Raw genomic sequence first — 21140 nt, forward strand, 5'->3', positions numbered from 1 at the left:
CCGGCCGGCCCCGAGCGGGGCGAGGGGGACCGGGAGCGAACCGGGCCGGGACCGGCACCGGCACCGGCACCGGCACCGGGGCTGGGCAGGGACCGGGCTCGCACGGCCGGTGCCGCTGCCGCCCGGGATCCCGCGGGGAACAGCCCCGGACCCCTCTGACCGCCCATCACCGGAGCCCCGCTCCTTCCCGGGGCGGCTCGGTCACCGGAGCCCCGCTCCTTCCCGGGGCGGCTCGGTCACCGCAGCCCCGCTCCTTCCCGGGGCGGCTCGGTCACCGGAGCCCCGCTCCTTCCCGGGGCGGCTCGGTCACCGCAGCCCCGCTCCTTCCCGGGGCGGCTCGGTCACCGGAGCCCCGCTCCTTCCCGGGGCGGCTCGGTCACCGGAGCCCCGCTCCTTCCCGCAGCCTCCCCGGCTCCTGGCGCTGCCCGGCCCTCGGGGTGGCGAAGGGCGGATTTCCACGGCGAAAGGGCTCCCGTGGCACTGCCGTGTGAAGCAGCTACGGGAGGAACTGGTCCTGCGCAGGATTAGAGCTGGATGTAACGGGGAATCCCGGAGTGGTGTGCGTGGGGAGGAACTTCAGCATCACCCAGTGCCACCCCTGCCATGGCAGGGACAGCTTCCGCTGCCCTTGGACACTGCCAGGGATGTGCAGCCTGTGCCAGGGCCTCCCCACATCTCCTTCCCGATATTCCATCTAACCCTGGCCTCTGGCAGCCTGAAGCCATTCCTCCTCGTCCATCCATGCTCCTTGTCTGAACTATTTACCAACAAGATTAAAAATGCTGGCAGTTATTCCCTTTTTCTTTTGCCCAGGCACGTGCAAAAATATGGGAAAAAAAAAATTAGGATTTGGGAGAGGCAAATGTGCGGAATGTCAATGAAATATTTATTGCTTCTGCTAACAGGTTTTTCCTGCATCTGGGAATTAGGACTCTGGGTGGTTAATGGAAGGAATCAGCATGTGGGAATCTGGTTCCTGCTGTTCCCAGGAAAGGTGATGCATCTGCAAGGTAAGAATGCTGTCCTGAAGCCTGCAGCTTTCCGTGGACTTCAGATATTTCAGTGTTGAGGGTCTTCCTGTTACGCCTCTGGCATGGGAGTGAAAAAATATTCATGAAGAACATTGAAAATCCGTGGAGTCTTACAGGATTTTCAGGCCAATGTTTTAGTGACACGGTGTCTCCAAAGCCACAGCCTCCTGATGGCTCCTGGAGGGAGCAGTGACAGGAAAAATCTTTTTTTCTGGAGCCTGCTCCAGTGGTTTCCAGCTCAGCAGAGCCCTGAAGGTGCCCCCAGCCCATGGCTGCTCCATGGCACGTGTGAAACGGCTCCAAAGGGTCTCAGCTCAGCTCCCAAAACTGCACTCCAGGAAGATCCAAGGGGATACTCTGGAATGAACTAAGTGCTCACACGCTGCTACTCAGAGGTTTTAGCAAATGAAGCAATTTTCATTTGCTGTTTGAGATTATTTGCTGGTAATTTCTGCTCGCCTGCAGCCCAGTGCAGGAGTGTTGGCTGAGCCCCAGGTGAAACAGTGGTTTTGGGGCAGAAATCAGTGGGAGCATTTTCAGGCCTCTCCCTGCCCTTGGTGGGATTTCTGGGCGCTGTTGGGTGGAGTTTTTTTGTGGCGTCGGCGTTTTCTGCCTCGGACACACGGTGGCGATGGGAATCGCCTTTTCCTCCGGAGCTTGGGGCTTGCTCGGTCACCACACGTGCTGTGTGCCCCCGGGAATGGAAGGATGAACCATTTCTGTTCAATCCCAAATAACCGCTGACATTTCCCAGCGGCCGAGGCTCCAGAGAACCCACAACGCTTTCTCAAAAGCGCTGATGTTATTTAAATGAAAATGTTTATGTTGAAAACAAGAGCCAATGGAGCCTCGAGGGCTGGTGTTTTGCTTTAAAAAGTGATCTGACCTTTCTCTCCGTTCCTTGGCTGCCAGGACACGAGTGGTGCCAGGCTGGCAGTGTCACCGACCCCCTCACCCGGGATGATCTGTCCTGTGTTTGCACTGGGGGTGTCATCAGAGAATGGTCAGGAGAGGTGGAACCAGCACTTGGCGTCACGAGAGGTAAAAACATTTCCCCTGTGTGTTTTGGAGTTTATTTACTAAGGCTAAGCTTCCTGTTTTTGAGAGAACGCAGTGGCACGAGTTCACAGTGCACATGCTTGGGAGTCATGGAATGAGAGTAAATAACCGTGTCCAGCTTTGGAGAGGGACAAGAAAAGGATGTCGGGTGCATTTACCAGCCCCCCTCCAAAGCAGAACGTGGGTATGATTCAAGCATTTAAAAGACAACAACTGGAAAGTTGTTTGAACCCTGTGAAACAATTAAAACGCAGATTATTCCTGCCCAGACTTGAATCCCAGGATCGTTATGTTGGAACAGACCTCCCAGATCATTGAGTCCAACCTGGCTTCTCACCCAGCCCAGAGTAGTTTAATTTCATGGAATCTCCTCAGTTGGAAGGGACCCACAAGGATCAGCCTCACTTTCCTCCAGCTGATCATTCCACGTGCCCCCAGCCTCTCCTCACATGCCTTCCCCTCCAGACCCTTCGCCATCTCCATAGCCCAAAAATGCTCCTTCCAAATCCGTGCTGGACTTTTGGGGTGAATGTCTTTAACTTGCTCTTTTCCACGTGTTCATGCCTCTCTTTGCCCTTGAATGGAGGAGGTGCTGCAGGATTTCAGTGTGTGAAGCAATCCCTCCCCCAGCAGTGTTTGGACAGTGTTTGCAGCTGGATGGATGCGCTGGGCTGGGCAGGCAGAGTGCAGGTGCAGGTTTTAGCAGGCCTGGAGCTCTGGGAACAGCAGCCAGGATGAACTCAGCAGCTGTTGTAACCTCCTGGTTTGGTAAGTTCTGTGTGTAGTTATTATCAGTGGTTTGGGACCAGCCCCTCAGCAAGCCAATCACTCCCCCTCACTTCTGCAGCAGCTGGGATTTAGCACTGGAGACCATTAATTAACACCCAAAACCTTCTCTTCAGCTCCTTCCTGAAGCACTCAGAGGAGGGTTGTTTGTGTGAAATACACATCTATATCTATGTATTTATCTCTACAGTAGTATAAATAAAAGTGTTCCTGCCCAAAGTTTCCAGATTTGGTCCAAGTGGATGTGAGAATGTGGTCTGTTCCCCCAATAATTTTATTAACTACAAGCCCCCAAATTGGCTTTTCTGGGTATTTCTTGCCTGCAGTGGGCAGCCATGCCACCAGGTGCAGTTTCCTGCAGTCTCACACCTTCTAACCACCGCCTTGGTGGAAATTCTCTGTATTTGGGAACAGTGGATCCTTGGGGTCCCTGCAGGATCAGCCTGCACAGGTCACCACATCCAGCACGTGTTCCCCGTTCCATTTGTACTTCAGCAGCCCTGTAACAGCTCGGAGCTCAAATAAAACACAAAAACGTGAAAAAAGGCTAGCGGGGTAGTTCTTTAACCCATTGTCCGTCGGCAGAAGGAGCAGCTGAAGGTCAGAGAGGAGCAGGAGGGGCAGTGGCAGTGCCGGCCCTGCTTGGCCGTGCCCTCAGCACCTGTTATCAGCCTGTGCTCCCTGGCAGTGCCCGGGGACAGGCCGGTGTCCCCGCGGGCAGCACGGGGGGCACACGGCACGGGCCTGCTGGATCTGCAGCAGGGCACTCCTCTCCTGCCTGCTCTCTGCTCCCGTGCCCTGCCACCTGCGCAGCAGAGCCCTGCCTCGTGTTCAGGTGTGCGGCGGGTCCCGCCTGATTGCTCTTGTGCTGTTGGTGCCACCGAGAAGAGCCCGGTGCAGCTTGGCCCCCCACCACAGACACCGATGGGCGCCGGGGAGGCCCCTTGGGGCACCTCGCCTCCAGGCTCAGCAGGCACAGCCCCCTCCGAGAGCTTCCCTCCCAGCAGCGATGCTCTGGTCCTGGGGGTCCTGGGATTCCCGGCTGGCCCGGGGGTCCCGGCTGTCCCAGGTGTTTTGGCTGGCCCGGGGGTCCCGGCTGTCCCAGGGGTCTTGGCTGTCCCGGGGTCGCGGGGATCCCGGCTGTCCTGGAGGTCCCGGGGTACCAGGTGTCCCAGGTCCCGGGGGTCCCGGCTGCCCCGGCTGTTCCGGGGGTCGCGGGGGTCTCAGCTGTCCCGGGGGTCCAGGCTGTCCCGGGGGTCGCGGGTGTTTCAGGAGTCCCGGGGATCCCGGGTGTCCCGGGGATCCTGGCGGTCCCGGGGTCGCGGGGATCCCGGGGGTCCCGGGGATCCCGGGTGTCCCGGCGGTCCCGGGTGTCCCGGCTGCCCCGGCTGTCCCGGGTGTCCCAGGTCCCGGGGGTCCCGGCTGCCCCGGGGGTCCCGGGGATCCCGGGTGTCCCGGCGGTCCCGGGTGTCCCGGCTGCCCCGGGGGTCCCGGGGGTCCCGGGGGTCCCGGGTGTCCCGGGTGTCCCGGCGGTCCCGGCGGTCCCGGGGGTCGCGGGTTCGAGCCCGGGCGCGGCCCCGCCCGGCGCTCAGGCCACGGGCATCGCCCCACAGGCCCCGCCCCCGCCGCTCCTCCCCATTGGTCACGCCCCCTCGCCGCGGCCCCGGGCGGCAGCCAATGGGAGCGGCGGGGAGGCGGGGCGCGCGCGGGGCGGGGCGCGCGCGGGGCCCGACCCGAGGTAACCCCGATCACACCACCGGGAGGGGGGCGGGCCCGGGGGGCGGGGCCGCGCGGGCGCGGGGCGGGCCCGGGGGCGGGGCCGCGCGGGGAGCGCCAGGCCGGGGGCCCGCGGCGCCTCCGCTGCACCGGCACCGTGAGGTGAGGGCGGGGCCGCGCCGCCAGCGCGGGCAGCGCGGGCAGCGCGGGGGGCCCGCGGCACGGGCGGCCGGCGGGGCGGGCCGGGGCGGGGCCGGCCGTGCCGCGGGAGATGGCCGGGCCATGCCGTGCCGGGCGGGCGGGACCTGGCCGGGCGCCGCGCCGGCGGGAGGTGGCCGGGCCGTGGTGCCGTGCCGAGCTGTGCCGAGCCGTGCCGTGCCGGCGGGAGATGGCGGCATGCCGATCCAGGGACGGGCGGGGGTCTCCCGGGCCGCCCGGTTCCCCCCCGGTTCCCCGCCGGTACCACGCGCTCCGCCCGGCGCTGAGCCGGTCCCGTCGCTCGCGTGGCCTCGGCGGTTCCCCGGTGCCCTGAACGGGCAGCACGTGGGCGGCGGGGAGGCCGGCACCGAGCGGCCCGGGGATGCATCCCCGAGCATCCCTGCTCCGTCTCATCCTTCTGCTGCCCCTGTGGAATTTCGGGATCCTGGGGAACAGTTTGGGTCTGGTTCTGCCGAGGGGCTGAGAGCAGCCCAGAGATGCTCAAAACCGGTGAAGTTTTAAAAGCCGATTAGCAGGGGAAAGCCAAATTGTTGTTCTTGCCCTTCCATTCTCCTAAATATTCTTGAGGAAGTTTAAAATGAGAAGAAGTACTGTGTTAGAAAGTGTCTGAAGCGTGAGTGGAGTCTGTCCCAGTTTAGCAGGGAGGAAATATTCAGCAAACTGTTTAAGTGATGCCAAAATCTCTCACAGACAGTGGGATTCAGACAGTCTCGAGTGTTTTAACAAACTGGGATATCTGTAAATACAGGCTCTTCCTTTGGTCTCTAGAGGTTTAGGCTGGATAATGGGAAACAGTTTTTCCCTGGAGGATGCTGGGCACTGCCCAGGGCACGGCCCTAAGGCTGCCAGAGCTCCAGGAACGTTTGGGCACCACTCCAGGGATGCCCAGCGTGGGATTTTGGGGGGTCTGTGCAGGGCTGGGAGCTGGACTGGATGATCCCTGTGGGTCCCTTCCAGCTCAGGATGTTCTGTGATTTTTCATTCTACATCCACAGGTGCAAAGTTCTAGGCAGTTGTTTTTCTCCTAACATCCAGCCTAACCCTGCCCTGGCACAGCTCCCGCTGTTCCTTCGGGTCACAGGGAGCAGAAATCCCATGGTGAGTGTCCCCTCAGTCTCCTCCAGCTGCACAAACCCTCCGCTGCTCCGGACACCCCTCCAGACCCTTCCCCATCCTCGTGGCCCTCCTCCGGGCACTCTCCATCAGCTTTGGCTCTGCGGAGCCCAGGCCGCCCCAGCAGCGGGCGTGGAGGTGCTGGGGAGCCTCTGGCGCAGCAGCTCTGGGGGTGTCTGGCTCTGTTTTGGGCCGGGGATGAGGCAATGCCCAATGATTAACCAGGAGGCAGGCTCAGCTGGGGCAGGCTCAGCTGGGGCAGGCTCAGCTGGGGCAGGCTCAGCTGGGCTCCGTGCTGCTGTGGGGGTGTTAAAACAGCGTGGCCAGGGAGCCGCCGAGGGTGTTCAGAGCTGGGGACCCTCTGTGCAGGAGCCTCCCTTCTCTCCCGAGCTGGAACTCCCCCCCCAGCCCTGGTACAGGTGAGCACGCTGCTGATTTTTACTGTTTTAGTTTTGTTTTACCTTTCTTGCGCCGTTGTTTTCTGTGTTTCCCCACGAAACTCTCACACAAATCCATTTCGTCACTTTAAAGTGATTCACGTTGAGCGGCAATGCCACGGCTCTAATCAGGAGACATTTGAATACAACTAGTTTTATTAATTTCCTTTTCATGTGCCGTATCAATATGGTAAAGTGTTACTGTGATTCTTTGAAAGAACCCACTGAAATACTGATGTTCTCTTCAGTTGTGGATTTGTCTTCGGAATGGGGCGGTTTAGAGAAAAAGAGGAACCTTTAATTTCCACCTGTCATTGCCCAAGTTTCACACCTGGGTATATTTTTATGGTATTAAAAACGATTTTAAAGCGAAGCTGTTAAAACACTTCTAAAGTCTGGTATTCTCACAAGTGCATTTCACAGTCAAGCCAAAGATGCGACTAATGGCAGCAGCAGAGCTGGGGAGGAGTGAAGTGGGGTTTGTTTTGCCCCAGACACGGCACTTTCTGGGGTTGGGTTGCAGAGTTTTGGACAGGATTTGGGTGTTTAATGCCTGGACACCTGCTGGGAGCTAGAGCTGGTTTCCCTGGGAGGAGGGAGCCCAGCGAGGCTCAGTCTGGGTAGATCCAGCTGTGCCTGGAAGCGTTCCTGCATCCTCGGTGCTGTTCCCTGGCCTTACATCGCCGCAGGACTGAGCTCCCAATCTTCATCCTTCCACCAGCTGCAGGTTTTTCTCAAGTTCTGCAGAAGTTACCCGTTGGACAGGCTGCTGGCATCTGCAGAAGGCAGAGCAGAGGCTGTGCACAGCTGGATAATTTTGGGTTGTAGGGTCTAGTTCAGCATTATTGAAATAAACACTACATGTGCAGTGGCTCGTGGCACTCAAACTTGGCGCTCAGCTGAATTCGAGGTGCTTGTGTAAAAATCAAACTGGCAGTTGCACTTCAGAGAGCCAATACAATATGCAGAAGTGCATAAATATATTCCTTTATTTATAGGTATAGCACACCCCTTTATTTGTATATATGTAACATACCTTTATGTTTGTATATATACTTCTATATGTGTATAGTAATACGAGTATATTTATAAAACTTACCTATATGTGGTGATAATATAAGTGTATTTTTGTGTATGTAATAGACCTCTATATTTATACAGAATTCACATCTGTAGTTGTATATATATATAACATTTACCTTTATATTTCTGTGTGTGCAATATACCAGTGTACACAGCCGTGTGTATTTCACTCCTATAGTTGTATATATATAACATTTACCTTTATATTTGTGTGTGTGCAATACACCAGTGTACACAGCCGTGTGCATTTCACGCCTATAGTTGTATATATATAACATTTATATTTCTGTGTGTGCAATATACCAGTGTACACAGCCGTGTGTATTTCACGCCTATAGTTGTATATATATAACATTTACCTTTATATTTGTGTGTGTGCAATACACCAGTGTACACAGCCGTGTGTATTTCACGCCTATAGTTGTATATATATAACATTTATATTTGTGTGTGTGCAATACACCAGTGTACACAGCCGTGTGTATTTCACTCCTATAGTTGTATATATATAACATTTATATTTCTGTGTGTGCAATACACCAGTGTACACAGCCGTGTGTATTTCACACCTATGGTTGTATATATATATATATAACATTTACCTTTATATTTCTGTGTGTGCAATACACCAGTGTACACAGCCGTGTGCATTTCACTCACAGCACTGAAATCCAGAGCCTTCAGTGAGGAGATCTCTGAGAAAGTCCCTGTGTAATTTAGCCCCGGACAAAGCTGAAATTAATTTAAATATGAACGAGGACTCTCGGTGTGCTGAGAACAAGCCAAGCTTATCACTCCAGCACAACGCTGGTTGCACAACCCCAGTGGAACTCCTGCCTGTGGGACTGGCTCCCAGGGCTTGGAAGTGCCTTGGGAAATGCACCTGAGTGGGGTTTCATGGATAACAACCGAGTTTTTTGGGAGCTGAATTGGACAAACAGGGCGTTGGAGTGAAGTTGAGTGAGCGTGGCTGTGCCTGGCCTCTAGTGGATTGTTTCTCATGGAATATTTGAGTGAAACACCTCCCTTCCTGTTCCTCAGCTTCCAAAAAAAAAAAAAAATCCTTGAAACTTGCTTATTAATATATTAGTTATTGAAATTAGAAAAGGTTTTCTTCAATGAAGTGAGGTTGAAGTTAGTTTGGCTGCATCCCAACCTCTTTGGCACTGGTGATTGTGCCAACAGTAAATCTATCTGGATGAAAAACTTCAGGAGAGATCTGGTGCCAGGATAAATATCCATGTAAATACTGTCTGCAGCTTTGTGTGCAACAAATAAAATTGGATTTGTGCTGTCTGAGCACCTCTAAAGGAATCTCCCAGCATGGTTTAGCTTGAATATCACAGGTGGACAGGGAAACTTTCTGGTCATGCTTCACCTTCTTCTCATCTCTACCCTCAAAAAAAATTTTTTTTTTAAAATGCTTTTAATGTCCATGTCAGACATTTGTGGCTTTTCGGTTGTAAAATGGTTAATGATGCCTCTGTCAAATGAAGTGCCCGTGGCCACAGGGCAACTGGAGTTTGTGGGAGGAGTGATGTCAACATGGGATTTGATCTAAATAATTCAGTCAGGTACATCCCTGGCAAAAGTGCATGAGCCAGTTGGATGAGTTGTTACTCCTCGGTCCCTGAAGGGAAGCAGGAGGTGGTTTTTGGGATTGCTCTGCCTGTAAATGCTTTCTGGGCCCTCGCTGAGGGTGTCCATTGGTGCGACACCGCGGGCCAGGCTGAGCTCCGCCTCCCTGGGCTCCTAACGGGGCTGTAATTAGCAGGCCTGTCCAATTATTCACTCCTGGGGGTTCAGCTGGAGTCGGGCAAAAGGTGGCAGAAAAGCTTTGGTGCCAGTAGGTAGTGCTGGCATCGTTGCTCCTGGCAGGTGGGACGGGCACGTCTCTCGGAAGATTCCAGAAGGATGGACCTGCAGGAGGTGCCACGGCTGGGCTTGGGCACTGCAGGTTGAGCTCCTGGGTTAATCTGTACCTGGAGCAAGCGAGCCAGCCCGTGGTGTGCCTGTGGCTTTTTCAGGATGGTTTTGATGGTGTAGACAGGAAAACACACATGGAACATGCTGCATTATAACCCCAATCTTTACTTCCTAATTCTTTTCTTTTCCAGTTCATTTTGGAAGTGGCTCAGTGCTCAGATTGCACGGATATCAGGAGGTTAGTGCATTCCTCGTGTCCTAATGATGTGTTTCCAGCTGGGTGTAGTTGTCATGTAAGTGCAGCAAAGTCAGAGCAGAGGGTATCAAATGTTTATTCCCCATCCCACCTTTGTGCTGTGGGCTGTTCCTTTGTTTTCCACATCTCTCATGGCTCGCTCTCAGTTGAAATTATTTTTTTGACTTTTAAGAAAATTATTTTTTTGACATTTTAAGAAATGCTTTCATTCCCTGCTGGAATACTGGGAGACCCATCCCTGGAAGTGTCCAAGGCCAGGAGCAGCCTGGACTAGTGGAAGGTGTCCCTGCCTTTAGTAGGGGATGGGATGAGATTTAAGGTCCCTTCCAACCCAAACCAGTCAGGGATTCTCTGATCCTGTGAATTTTGATACTCGCAGTCCCCTGCCTTTGTCTATAGGTTTTGGGTCTGGTGTGTGGGGTTATTTTGGTGGATTTTTTTTTGCTTGGAGTGACTCCTGCAGCTCTGTGTGAGGTGGGAGGCTCTGCAGCTCGTGAATGTGCGAGCAGGGAATTCAGCGCTCAGAGCAGAGCTGTTGTTGATCCTGCACTCAGGGTTCAGCTCCGACCTTCCACCGCTGCATTTCCCACCAGGGAGCCTTGCTTTGCCCTCCAGGGACAGGCATTCACCTCGGGTTTGGTTTTGTCCTTCCTTTTGCAGCGTTGAGAGCCCACTTTGGGGGAGCCATGGAGGAATCTTCCGAAGCCGGCAAAGGCGCGGACGCTCCCTCGCGCTTCACCATCGGCTCCGTGTCCGAGGACAACTCGGAGGATGAGACCAGCGCCTTCGTGAAGCTGGGTCTGCTGGAGGAGAAGGAGAGGTCTTTGTCCCCTGCGTCCGTCTGCTCCGATTCCCTCTCGGACCTGGGGCTTCCCAGCACTCAGGAAGGCCCAGCCAGCCATATGAGGTACGGAGAAATAGCTAAATAGAAGTTCTTCCTTAAATAAAACAGTTAATAAAAGTCTTTTTACCCTGTCAATTCCAATGATAATCCAAAGGTTCAGCTTTATACCCGTGTTTGTCTTCAAGTGTTTTTGTTGTGCCAAGACACGCTGTGGCATTCTGTTTCTAAATAACCTCTTGTGTGTTTATCTGTATCAAACCCTTCAGTTTTCCTTTGCTTTTAGTGAAATATTTGTGCCTAATTCCTTAAGCACCTTGTCCTGGCTTTCAGAAAATGGAAGTGTTTTCACTGAGCTATTTCAAGTTTTCACCTGTGTGTGGTTTTTCTGGGCCCTGTTTGTTGAGAGCAAGAACAATACTTGCTTATTTTGTTCTTGCATGGGATTTGCTGCTTTCAGTGTAGCCAGAGAATTGGCAGTGGGTAGGATCAGTGGCTCCATACTGGAACTTTTCTGCTTTGGATAGGGAAACTGGTGATGGCTGTTGTAAAGACTGGAGTCCTGCAATGTGGTGATAAACCAAGATTTAACGAGGCTGCTGCTGCCTGAGCTCAGGTTTGGTCTCAAGGCTGCCCCACTCCTGATTCCCTGGCTGGGCTTTTGGGGTCATGGTTATGGTGTTTCCTCGTCCAAAGGCCCCTTTATTTTTAGGTGTTGCTGATTTGCATTCCAGTAGTGGGATGTGCCTGTTGGATTTGCCCTGTTGTCCTCTGGGCACTTCACATGTACAGATCAGTTTCTGGGTGCCTGGCCAGTCTGGTTTCACTGTCCTGTGTGTCCTTCATTTGTTTGCCATGTTCTGGAGGTCTGCTCTTTCTGCCTGTGCCTTCCCATTCCAGGAGCACCCAGGACAGTGTGGATCCCACTCCAGTTTTTCCTGGATGATCCCTCACTGCCTTTGCTTTGTTGTTTTTGAGGGAATGCTTGATTCCAGAAAGGTTTCCTGACCAGTGGCAGATATTTACCCAACCAGCTAATCCTTGTTCTTGTGTTTTACTGGTTTCTCTGCTTGTGCAGGTTAAGGAATTGTAATATCTCCTTTTTTTTTTGGTGTTTCCCTTTCCACTTCAGGGAGAAGCCTCTGGGAACACAGAGCCCCAGACTCCCAGGTTGGGGCAGAAGGGGGACATTGCTCTGTGCTTGACAGAGCTGTTGTGGTCAGGCTGCTGGGCATGTTCAGCCAGCTGGCACTTGCACAGCTGATGCAAAACCTTAAAGCAAATTTGCAGAGGGTTGCCTTTCCAGAGCCTGCCAGTTGCAATGATTTGGCAGCACAAAAGGTGATTTTGAGGCAGGAAACTGTAACTATATATTCTATAGGAACAGAAGAAGTTGGATGAGCACCTAACCACAAGTGTGTAAATGGACAATATCAGAGCAAGAAACTTGTAGGACAGTGTCTGGCACCAGAGTGCAGTGGGTGTGCAACCTTGGGCACCTCTGTTGTAACCTGCTTACTTTGGCAGTCCCTGTGGGGAACACTTGACTTTTGAGTTAAATTGGAGAGAAATGCCAATTCAAATAAAAAAGTTACAGCATTATGGGCTGTTTTCCTAAGATAAACTCAGATGAGTTGAAATACTTTTTCAGGATGGTTGTCCCTTTCATCAGGAGATTTCCAAATCATGTTTACAGATGGAGAAACTGAGACAAAGACAACAGCAAAGACAAGTTCAACAACTTGCCTGGAGTCACTCTGTGACAGTCAGTTAATGGAACAGAGGTGCTCTTGCTTCCAGCTTCCTTTTGGTGCTCACAAAGTACCACACTTTGTAAAGTGGTGAAGGGGAATTCACAGGCAGCTCTGTGCACTTTGACACAAGGTGCAGCTCCAAGGGTGCATATCTTTTGGAAGAAGTTGCCAAAAACCTTTCCATTTGCTGGTGATTTCCCCACAGGGTTTTAAACAGAGGTGGCTGGTGTTTGGGGTGAGGGGCTTTGCTGCAGAGCAGTCCTCAGGGAACAATTAGGATTAAAATGCAGGGTTTACTCAGCTGCCAGAGGGTTTGTGAGGCAGGTTGGTGTGACCTTATTGATCTTGTGAAGTGTTTATGATGTTGCTAAAGACACTCTTGCTGGGACAGGTTGTGCACTCTGGCTCCCCTGCCCCTGGAGGTCCACGGAGACCTTCAGCTGTGCCAGCTGGCCGCTGCTCTGGAGGGTTAAAAATTAACTTTAAATTGCTGTGAGGATCATCAGTGCCCAAAATTTGGTGTGTGGGGACAGTAACCACGCAGAGTGAGTGTTCAGAGTATTGCATTTTGCACCTTTCAATAATAAACCCATTTTTTCCCTTTTTCTGCCTGTGTTATCTTTGAGTTCAGAAGTTTCCATCAGCACTTCCAACCAGTTCTGCTGGGATACAGTTTTCCTTGAAGTGGGCTGTTTACAGAGTTGCTGTGCTCCTTTCTGAAATTTTAGTGTCAGATTAAGTAAACTCCACCATAAATGCTGCTTGGAAAGTACTTTGTGTCTGTTTTGTTTAATAAATTGTTGTTGATTATTGCTAAATTTAATTTCTAGCTTCCGAGATGGTATCTTGTATCAAATTCTTGTTTAAAATAGATCAAAACCTGGATGTCTTCTGGTATTTGTACATCAGGGCTCTGGTTTCATAAGCAGTGACATGGGTGCACAGAGTCACCTGACAATCCACTTGTATCAGCTGAAAGCCAAATTTTTGGATGGAGTTCAGCTGTTACCTCATATGAAGCCCACAGAGTTTAGCTCCTTACTCCTAACACTGCTTGGACTTCTCAGTGTCTCAGTAAATTATGGGGATGCTTAAGCAGAACTAATCATCTGCTAAAGGAAATTTGGGCAAATGCCTCAATTTTAGCCTGGACAACAATGGTTGAGCATGCCCAGCCTGGCACTGGGACAAGGTGCCTGCTTAGAAACCAGCCCTAGAGTGACTGCACAGAGCCCTGGGTGTAATGAAAGATCCTTTTGAGCCTCTTCTGAATCGAAAAAATTCCTTTGCAGCCCAGCAGGTTGTGGCTGGGAGGTTGCACTGTGGAGCATTGATGCTGTGGAGCTGTTGGTGCTGCTGGGTTTTGGCCCAGATGTGGGCAGGGAGGCACAAATGTGCTGTGGGGTCTGTGGGGCTGCTCCACACGGGATTTCTTCTCTGCTGCATGGAGTCCTTGCTGATCCAGGCTGTCTGCAGGGTCCTGATCCCCTCTGTCTCTGCCTGTGCTGCCAGGTGGTGCTGCAGGTTCTGTGTGGGGTGATTTGTGAGGATGAACACCTTCCTCTAGCTCAACCTGGCCGTGGATGCTTCCAGGGATGGGGCTCAGCTTCTCTGAGCAGCCTGTGCCAAGCCCTCACCACCCTCACAGGGAAGAATTTCTGCCTAATTTCTAATCTAAACCTGCCCTCCTTCAGCTTAAGGCCATGAACTTCATCCACCTGGAGTGAAAAGTTGACTTCCTCCTCTCTGTTGAAAGAAAAGGAGGTGCTTTGGACTGCTGGCTGTGCTGATAACATGGGAATGACACGTGGGAATGACAGCTCCTCCTTCCCTGGAAGCTGCTCTGCTCCCTGAGCAAACACACTGTATGGCTCTGCTTGCCTCTCACAAGTTGTACTCTTATTTTGGTGTTATTTTACTCCCTTTAGCTTCAGTTAACAGAGGAAATATCCTCTTTAAATTCAGTCATTTTTTGGGAGACTCTGCAGAGATTCCCTGGCTGAGGCACCCAGCGTGGCAGCATCTCCCACGTGCTCACTTATCTGATCCTGCTAACTGACAGATAACCAATCTCTTACTCTGGTAAATTTAATGTGACACTCCCCCAGCCACCCCTGAGTGGTGTGAAAAGGTCCATTCTGGTGTTCCTGCAGATCAGATCTGCCCAACACCTGAACTTTGCCAAAGAGCATGGCGAGGGCTCCCTGCCAGGGGCTCCAATTCCGCTCCACTCTGCTGCACAGCTCTTGTGCTGCTGTTGTTGGTGTTGTTATTCATTTTATCTGGGTGCCAGGGCTTGACCTGGAGGGCAGCTTGCTGCTCCAGGAATGTGTGGAGTTTTATCCTTCATGAGGATGAAAAAGTAAAGTTCTTTTGGTACTTCGTAGGTTTAGGAACTGGAGTATGGGTATTAATTTGATTTAAACTTGGCTGTTTGTTTGGATTGATATTTGGATTCAGTGGGTATTTTGAGTGTCAGGGTGTTGCTTTTGGACTTGCAAGGAAGCTCAGTGATTTGGGCTGTGTGTCCTGGGAATTGTCCCCTTCCCAATGCACCTGGCATGGCAGGTAAACAGCCAGCTGTGTGGATAGGAAAAGGAGCTTCTGGCAAATGTTGGCACTTGGGTATTCGGGAGGAATCCTGGCAGCTTGTACCCATTTGGGCTCTGTAAAAATTCCAGCTTTAGGCTAAAGACCTGCCTGGACTGATGTTAGAATTCTGTGTTACCGTGGAAGGGAAGTTATTTGCCAGGCAGAGCAGAGAGGGCTGGTTTTATTCTGTGCTGCATCCTTTATTTAATTCCCTGAAATCTTGAGGCTCGCTTCACTGTCAGAGCTGAGTCAAGTTTCATTTGTTTTGACCTCTAGGTGAAGCCCTGGTTTTGGCAGTGTCTGTGTTCAAGCCAGTTCTGGCTCTTTAAAACATGGGCAGAGCTGCCTTTGACAGGGTGCAGATTGCTGCCTCCTGGTGCCTGAGGCATGGGGAACCATTTATTCCAGCTGTGGAATTCTGTACCCCTTGCTGGACAGCATTTCTGCTTGTTCCTCCCCTCTGCCTTCCTGTGAGATCAGATACAAGGGCAGAGCTAAAACTGGAGCAGATTTTAGGGAGGCTTCAGCTGCCTGAGCCTTCTCACCCGGCTGGAATTGTATTCTCATCGTATTTACAAAACTCAGAGCCCAAAAGGATGGGGAGAGCTGCCCTTTCCACACCCTTCCCAGGCCAGATCCAGAGGGAGACAATGCCCAGTCCTTTCTCTGGGGAGTGTGAGTGCTGCAGGCTGCTCCAGGCTGCCTTTCTCCCGGGCCAGCATCCCTGCCCCAGGAGCCTCCTGCAGCCCTGGCATGTGGCACTGCTGGCATCACCTCCTGCCTGGGACGTGCCTCAGGTACGTGGCCCTCAGGAATGGCTTTTCCTTGGAAAAGCAGCAGAGGAGCAGGCACAGCCTGTCCCTTTGTGTGGCTTCTGAGGGGTGGAGGGCTTTGGGGAAATGAGGAAATGAGCTCTGTGGGGTGGGCAGCCCTGCATCCCTGACACATCCTTGTGCAGCTTCTCTTTCGTGGGGATGCTGCAGCAAGCCGTGGCCATGGATTTCTCAGCAGCGAATTCAGCTGGCAGAATATTTTTAACCAATGCTGAAGCTGCTCCTCTGGGTGTGCTCCTCCAGCAGCAAATCGTGGCCATTGCTCTGCCAGCAGTGCATTCAGCTGCTGGAAGGCACAGGGAATGGTTCTGACACATTAAGCTGTGTGTGGGTTTGTTTCCTTGCAGCCACAATAGGCAGAGCCTGTTTGGACTGGGGGCTGCGGGTGGGGGTTTTGGGAATGAATTAAACGGGCAATTTGTGGGGTACCTGATGATGATTGGGCAGTTTGAGATGCTTTTCCAAGAGGAATAAAGGCAGGCAAGTGAGAGGCATTGAGTTCTGGGCTAGGACACCGTGTTGGGGTGTCCCTGTTGGTTAAACTCTGTTCTCTCTCAGCTCCCTTGGCTCTGCTGAGGTTTGTGTGCTGCCCTCACCCCACAGCATGTCACTGTCCCTGTTCCCTGCCATCCCTGGGTGTGCCTGGGGCTGGCAGCACGTGGCACTGCTGCTGCCCCTCACCCTGGCACTTGTGCTGGCCTCAGCCCCTGGCCCTGCAGGGCACTTCTCCCCTGGCCATTTGTTCCTTTCCTGAGTGTTCCCCTCCTGGCTGCCTGCATTTTGGGGTTCTGTGCCCCAAATCAAAGCTGTGCTGGCTATGGCCCTCCACCAGGACAGACCCAAATATCCCCACATTTTAAAAATTTACATCTGCTGTGCCTAGTTCAGTCCAGGTTTTACCATCTGCTGCAGTCACTGCCCTTCTTTATCCTGCCTCTACCCCAGATTTGCAGTTTAGTCTCTGTGTGTGCAGGGCCAGGAGTTGGACTGTGCTGATCCTTGTGGGTCCCTTCCATCTCAGGATGTTCCATGATTCTGGGGTAGAATAAACATCCTTCTTTTCTCCAGTGATGTTACTGGAGCCTGCCATGCTGGAACACTGTTGCTGTGAGGATATTTATTCTTCCAGCACGTGGAGTGATCTCCTCTCCATCTCCTGGGTGGGAAACGGGCACAGAAGACTGAAGTTACGTGTGCAGGGTCTCCCAGCTCCTAGGCTGGTGTCCAGTTTGATCTGCCAGTGTGGCTGTGTGCCTGCACAAGCTGCCTCTGACATTGCCCTCTGCAGCCCTGCAGATGCTGTTGCTATCACCTCCCCATTCCTCCTGACAATCCCACCTTAAATCCTACAAATGGGCTGAACCCCTGAGCTCACAGAGCCTGCAGCTGGGGCTGTGCTCACCTGGGCAGGACCCCCTGTGGGGTGCAGCATCCCCCTCCTGTGGGGTGCAGCATCCCCCCCCTGTGGGGTGCAGCATCCCCTTCCTGTGGGTGCAGCACCCCCCTCCTGTGGGTGCAGCATCCCCCTCCTGTGGGGTGCAGCATCCCCCCCTGTGGGGTGCAGCATCCCCCTCCTGTGGGGTGCAGCATCCCCCCTGGTGGGTGCAGCATCCCCTCCTGTGGGTGCAGCATCCCCCCCCTGTGGGTGCAGCATCCCCCCCCTGTGGGTGCAGCATCCCCCTCCTGTGGGGTGCAGCATCCCCCTCCTGTGGGGTGCAGCATCCCCTCCTGTGGGTGCTGCATCCCCCTCCTGTGGGGTGCAGCATCCCCCTCCTGTGGGGTGCAGCATCCCCCTCCTGTGGGGTGCAGCATCCCCCTCCTGTGGGGTGCAGCATCCCCCTCCTGTGGGTGCAGCATCCCCCTCCTGTGGGGTGCAGCATCCCCTCCTGTGGGTGCTGCATCCCCTCCTGTGGGTGCAGTGCAGCATCCCGGTGGGTGCAGCACCCCGGTGGGTGCTGCTGGAGGACGTGGGGGCTGTGCTGCCGGTTCCCAGCTCTCCCCCAGGCTGGGAGCTCTCCCCGTGGCTCCTTACATAACCCGTGGCTGCTGCTGTCCCCTTGATCAGCTGCTCGGGTGACGACAGGGAGGCTGGTCCCCTGTGCTGCGTCACCCGCGGGGTGGCACGGCCGCGGGGAGCCAGGGACAAAGGTGATGGGATTTGGAGCAGTCGGGGATGTGCCCTGCTTGGAGGAGAAGCTGCCGGCGCCTCTCGGCAGCGTCTCCTTGAGCTGCAGGGCTGGCAGAGCTGAGAGCTGCAGAGGGGAGCCCGAGATCCAGGCGTTCCCGAGATCCAGGCGTTCCCGAGATCCAGGCATTCCCGAAATCCAGGCATTCCCGCCCTCGCAGCATGGAGGATTCTGCGGAGCAGAGTCAGGAGATGAGGTACCACATGCTGCAGAGGTAAGGACCGCAGCTCTGCCTGCCCGCCCTGCCTGGGCTCTGTGCTGGAGCTGCTCTCGGAGGTTTGCTGTTCATTTTATCCTCCCGGGCTCTCCGTGCATGCTGTGACAAAGATGCTGTGGTGCAGCTCAGCTGGGGGATCAGGGTTCTGCACAACTTCTGCCCTCTGTGAGCCCTGAAGGGTAGAAAAGCATTTTGAATACTCCTCCGTCACAAAACATGGCAGTTGTGAGCAGGTGATAAATAGGGGTGGCAGTCACTAACTCAGCATTTGTTCTTCGTGCTTTCTTCCTTCCTATCCAGCTCCTACTTCATCTTGCCCTGCAAAAAAAACCCACCCAACTCTTTGTTTTGATTGCATTGTGCAGCCTGTGATTATTGATAAATAAACTTGATGTTCTTGGCGTGCTCACAAGTCAGACTGTAGTTGTTTATGTCCAAGTGTTTGTTGCATTCTGGATGATGAACCTCAGGCTCTATTGATATTTTGCCTGTAGCAGTATCTTTGTGTGTAGTAATTTCTTGGTGGGACAGTTCCTATTTAAACCTGTTCACAAATTCTCACCTTGGCATTTTTATCACTTCTTGTTTTTGTTGAGACTCTTCTCATTAAACCTGTAGTGCACAAACCTCTCTGACTCCTTGGACTATGCTCCTTCCTTGCCAGGAAGACTCTGAATCCCTAAATACACAGAGTTAGTAGAAATTCAACCTTAACTACATTTACCTACACCTTTGCTCTCTTTTTTGCCCGTTGGCTGCTGTCCTTGTATTCCCAGCTGAGTTCACAGGAGTGTGAGAACTTTTAGGGACAGTTCTGAGTTTGGTGACAATGTCTGGAAGTGCAGCTGAGTGGAAGAAGGGAAAGTAGGAGGGGATGAACCTGTGCACACAGAGCTTGTTCCTTGCCTTTCTCTGGCTGTCAGCTCTTCTCTGAGATTAGATACTCTCCTGGATGGAGTTGTTGTGACCCAGCACAGCCATTCCCGTGTCCCAGAGTGTCACTGGGAGGGACAGCACTGGTCTGTGGTGTCCTGTGCTCCTGGTGAAGCGCTGAGGAGGGTCTGTGTCCCGTGTGGGGGAATCTCCGTGGCCACAAGGTGTTTCTGAGGGAATGCCAGGGGAATCCCTGTGTCCCTGGCTGTGGCCAGGCCCCTGGCACAGCAGCTCATGGTGCTCCAGCCCTGTCCTGGGGCAGGGAACCTCCAGGAGCAGCTCTGGGGCTCCCTGGCCTTGGTGGCTGTGATGGCAAAAAGAAATCTGTGCCTTGGCTTCTCCTGGTGTTGGTTTGTGCCCTCCCCCAGCAGCTCTCTCTGCATCCCAGGCCATTCCAAATGGAATTGCTCAATGGAGCAGCCCTGCAGCAGCTGGTTAGGGCAGAGGTTCCATCCAGGGGAGCTCCTGGGCACGGATCTGCCAGTGACCAGCACCGACCCCTTCCCCTTGGTGCTCCCGGGGCTTTCCAAAGCTCTGGGCTGAGCTTCCCAATCTTCCTTCCTGCAGAAGGGGTCTGTGGTGCTGCCACTGGCAGGGGAAGGCTTCCCTGTGCTCCTGGGGAGGGAAACTCTTAGGGAAAGCACAGTAACTGGAGTAAAAACAAGTGAACTGTGGGCTGAGCAGAGAGGGGAAGCGACAGTGCCTGTGAAATAAAAAGTGTCTCATTAATTCCCTAATTTCCAGTGGTGCTGCACCATGGCAGGCACTGGGTGTGAGGAGCAGCTCCGTGCTTTCCCCTGGAATTTCCTCTCACAGACTCAGCTTTGTAAACTCTGGCAAATCAAAGCCAAAGTGTGATTTATCCCAGTGTTGTTGCTGTGGAAGCTGAAGCAGAGGGAGGAGAAGTGGCTGTGCCATTCCCACACAGAAGAGCTGTGGCAGGGCACGGGGTTGGTCTTGGCAGGCACAAAATTGGCTTTCTGTGTTCGTAGTAGGAGTAACGTGATTAATTTGTCCTCTGGCTCTCAGAGCTTTTGAGGAAGATATTAAAGACTGGATGGTGGAGAACTCTTGGAGAATGATTTCCATAGCCAGTGTGAGTCTCTCATTTGCACCTGGAGATAAATTTGCAGTGCTTCCCAAGAGGATTTCCTCACAGAACCTGATCTTGGCAGCTTGCTTTGCCAAAGCCAGAAATCACTGTTGTTTCCAGCTTCTCTAGATGGTTTGAAAGCAATCTGGTGGAGCACTGTTGTTGTGTGCTGGGCAGCAGCCCACAGCAGATGTCATTTTACCTATTTATGTTCTGGAATTTTTCCAGATGACCTGAAACTTTTGAAAATAACTGAAAAGTCATTTCAAAGGAGTCATCCCTGTAAAACTGAGCACCAGGCCATGAGGGTCTGGGGGCAAGGAGAGATTCTGCTTGTCTGACTGGGGAATGTGGTCCGAGAGAACTTTCCCAGTATTCACACACTTTCTTTTGCTGGTGTCCAGCTGCCCTGACAGGTTTTTTCTGTCTCCCCCATCTCCTCAGGCCCAGCATGTCTGGTTTGCACCTTGTCAAGCAAGGCCGGGACAGGAAGAAGGTGGATGTGCAGCGAGATTTCACCGTGGCCTCTCCAGCAGAGTTTGTGACTCGTTTTGGAGGCAATAAAGTTATTGAAAAGGTAACTCCCTCACCTGTTTTAGCATATTGCAGCTCCTCTCTGCAGCTCTGACTTGTCTCTCTCTAAGGCTGTATGTTGCAGGTATCAAATTACTAATATTTCTGAGCTTGGAAGTTGTGCTTCTGCTTGGAATCATTGTGTTTCCTTTTTCTGTGTGATAAACATCTGATTATTTCAGCTTAATGTAATAAGAAAAAAGATGTGAGTGAGCCAGAGCACTTCTGCTGATACAGGAGGATTTATAGACAGAAAAAGCAAAAATAAGCTGGAAAAACACTAAGAAATGTATTTAAAAATGCTTAATGATTTGATTTGAGTCCTTCTGCTCTTTAATCCAACCAAGGCATAACACATTAAAATTTTATGGTGAAACAAGAGCTGCTTTCTGAACTGACAGATGGGCCACGAGCTGGATGCTGGCTAAAAAAACTGCACAGCCCAAAACTGGGCAAAGAACCTGCAGAGGGGGGAAAAAAAAAAAATCTTCT

The 21140-nt window shown here is 52.9% G+C and overlaps 1 protein-coding gene and 1 long non-coding RNA gene across 9 annotated transcripts in view; both read left to right on the forward strand.

The window, feature by feature from the left end:
• The first annotated feature begins 116 nt into the window (after positions 1–116).
• Positions 117–3095, forward strand: LOC146765760 (uncharacterized). The gene is made up of 2 exons (XR_014949530.1): positions 117–1010; positions 1944–3095. It is a non-coding gene; the product is annotated as an uncharacterized LOC146765760 (long non-coding RNA).
• Positions 3096–4652: 1557 nt separating this feature from the next.
• The window catches only part of ACACA (acetyl-CoA carboxylase alpha), a 102786-nt gene continuing 86298 nt past the window's right edge, over positions 4653–21140 (forward strand). For 2 of the 8 annotated variants that reach the window (XM_077787581.2, XM_077787583.2), the window contains exons 1-4: positions 6070–6343; positions 9562–9608; positions 10287–10533; positions 20520–20652. In XM_077787581.2, coding sequence (XP_077643707.2) covers positions 6123–6343; positions 9562–9608; positions 10287–10533; positions 20520–20652 — 648 coding nt within the window. In that variant the 5' untranslated portion in view covers positions 6070–6122. The other 6 variants (XM_077787579.2, XM_077787582.2, XM_077787580.2 and 3 more) reach the window with 5 other exon arrangements.

Source organism: Lonchura striata, chromosome 19 (assembly GCF_050655825.1).
Source record: "Lonchura striata isolate lonStrDom1 chromosome 19, ASM5065582v1, whole genome shotgun sequence".
Taxonomy (NCBI): Eukaryota; Metazoa; Chordata; class Aves; order Passeriformes; family Estrildidae; genus Lonchura; species Lonchura striata.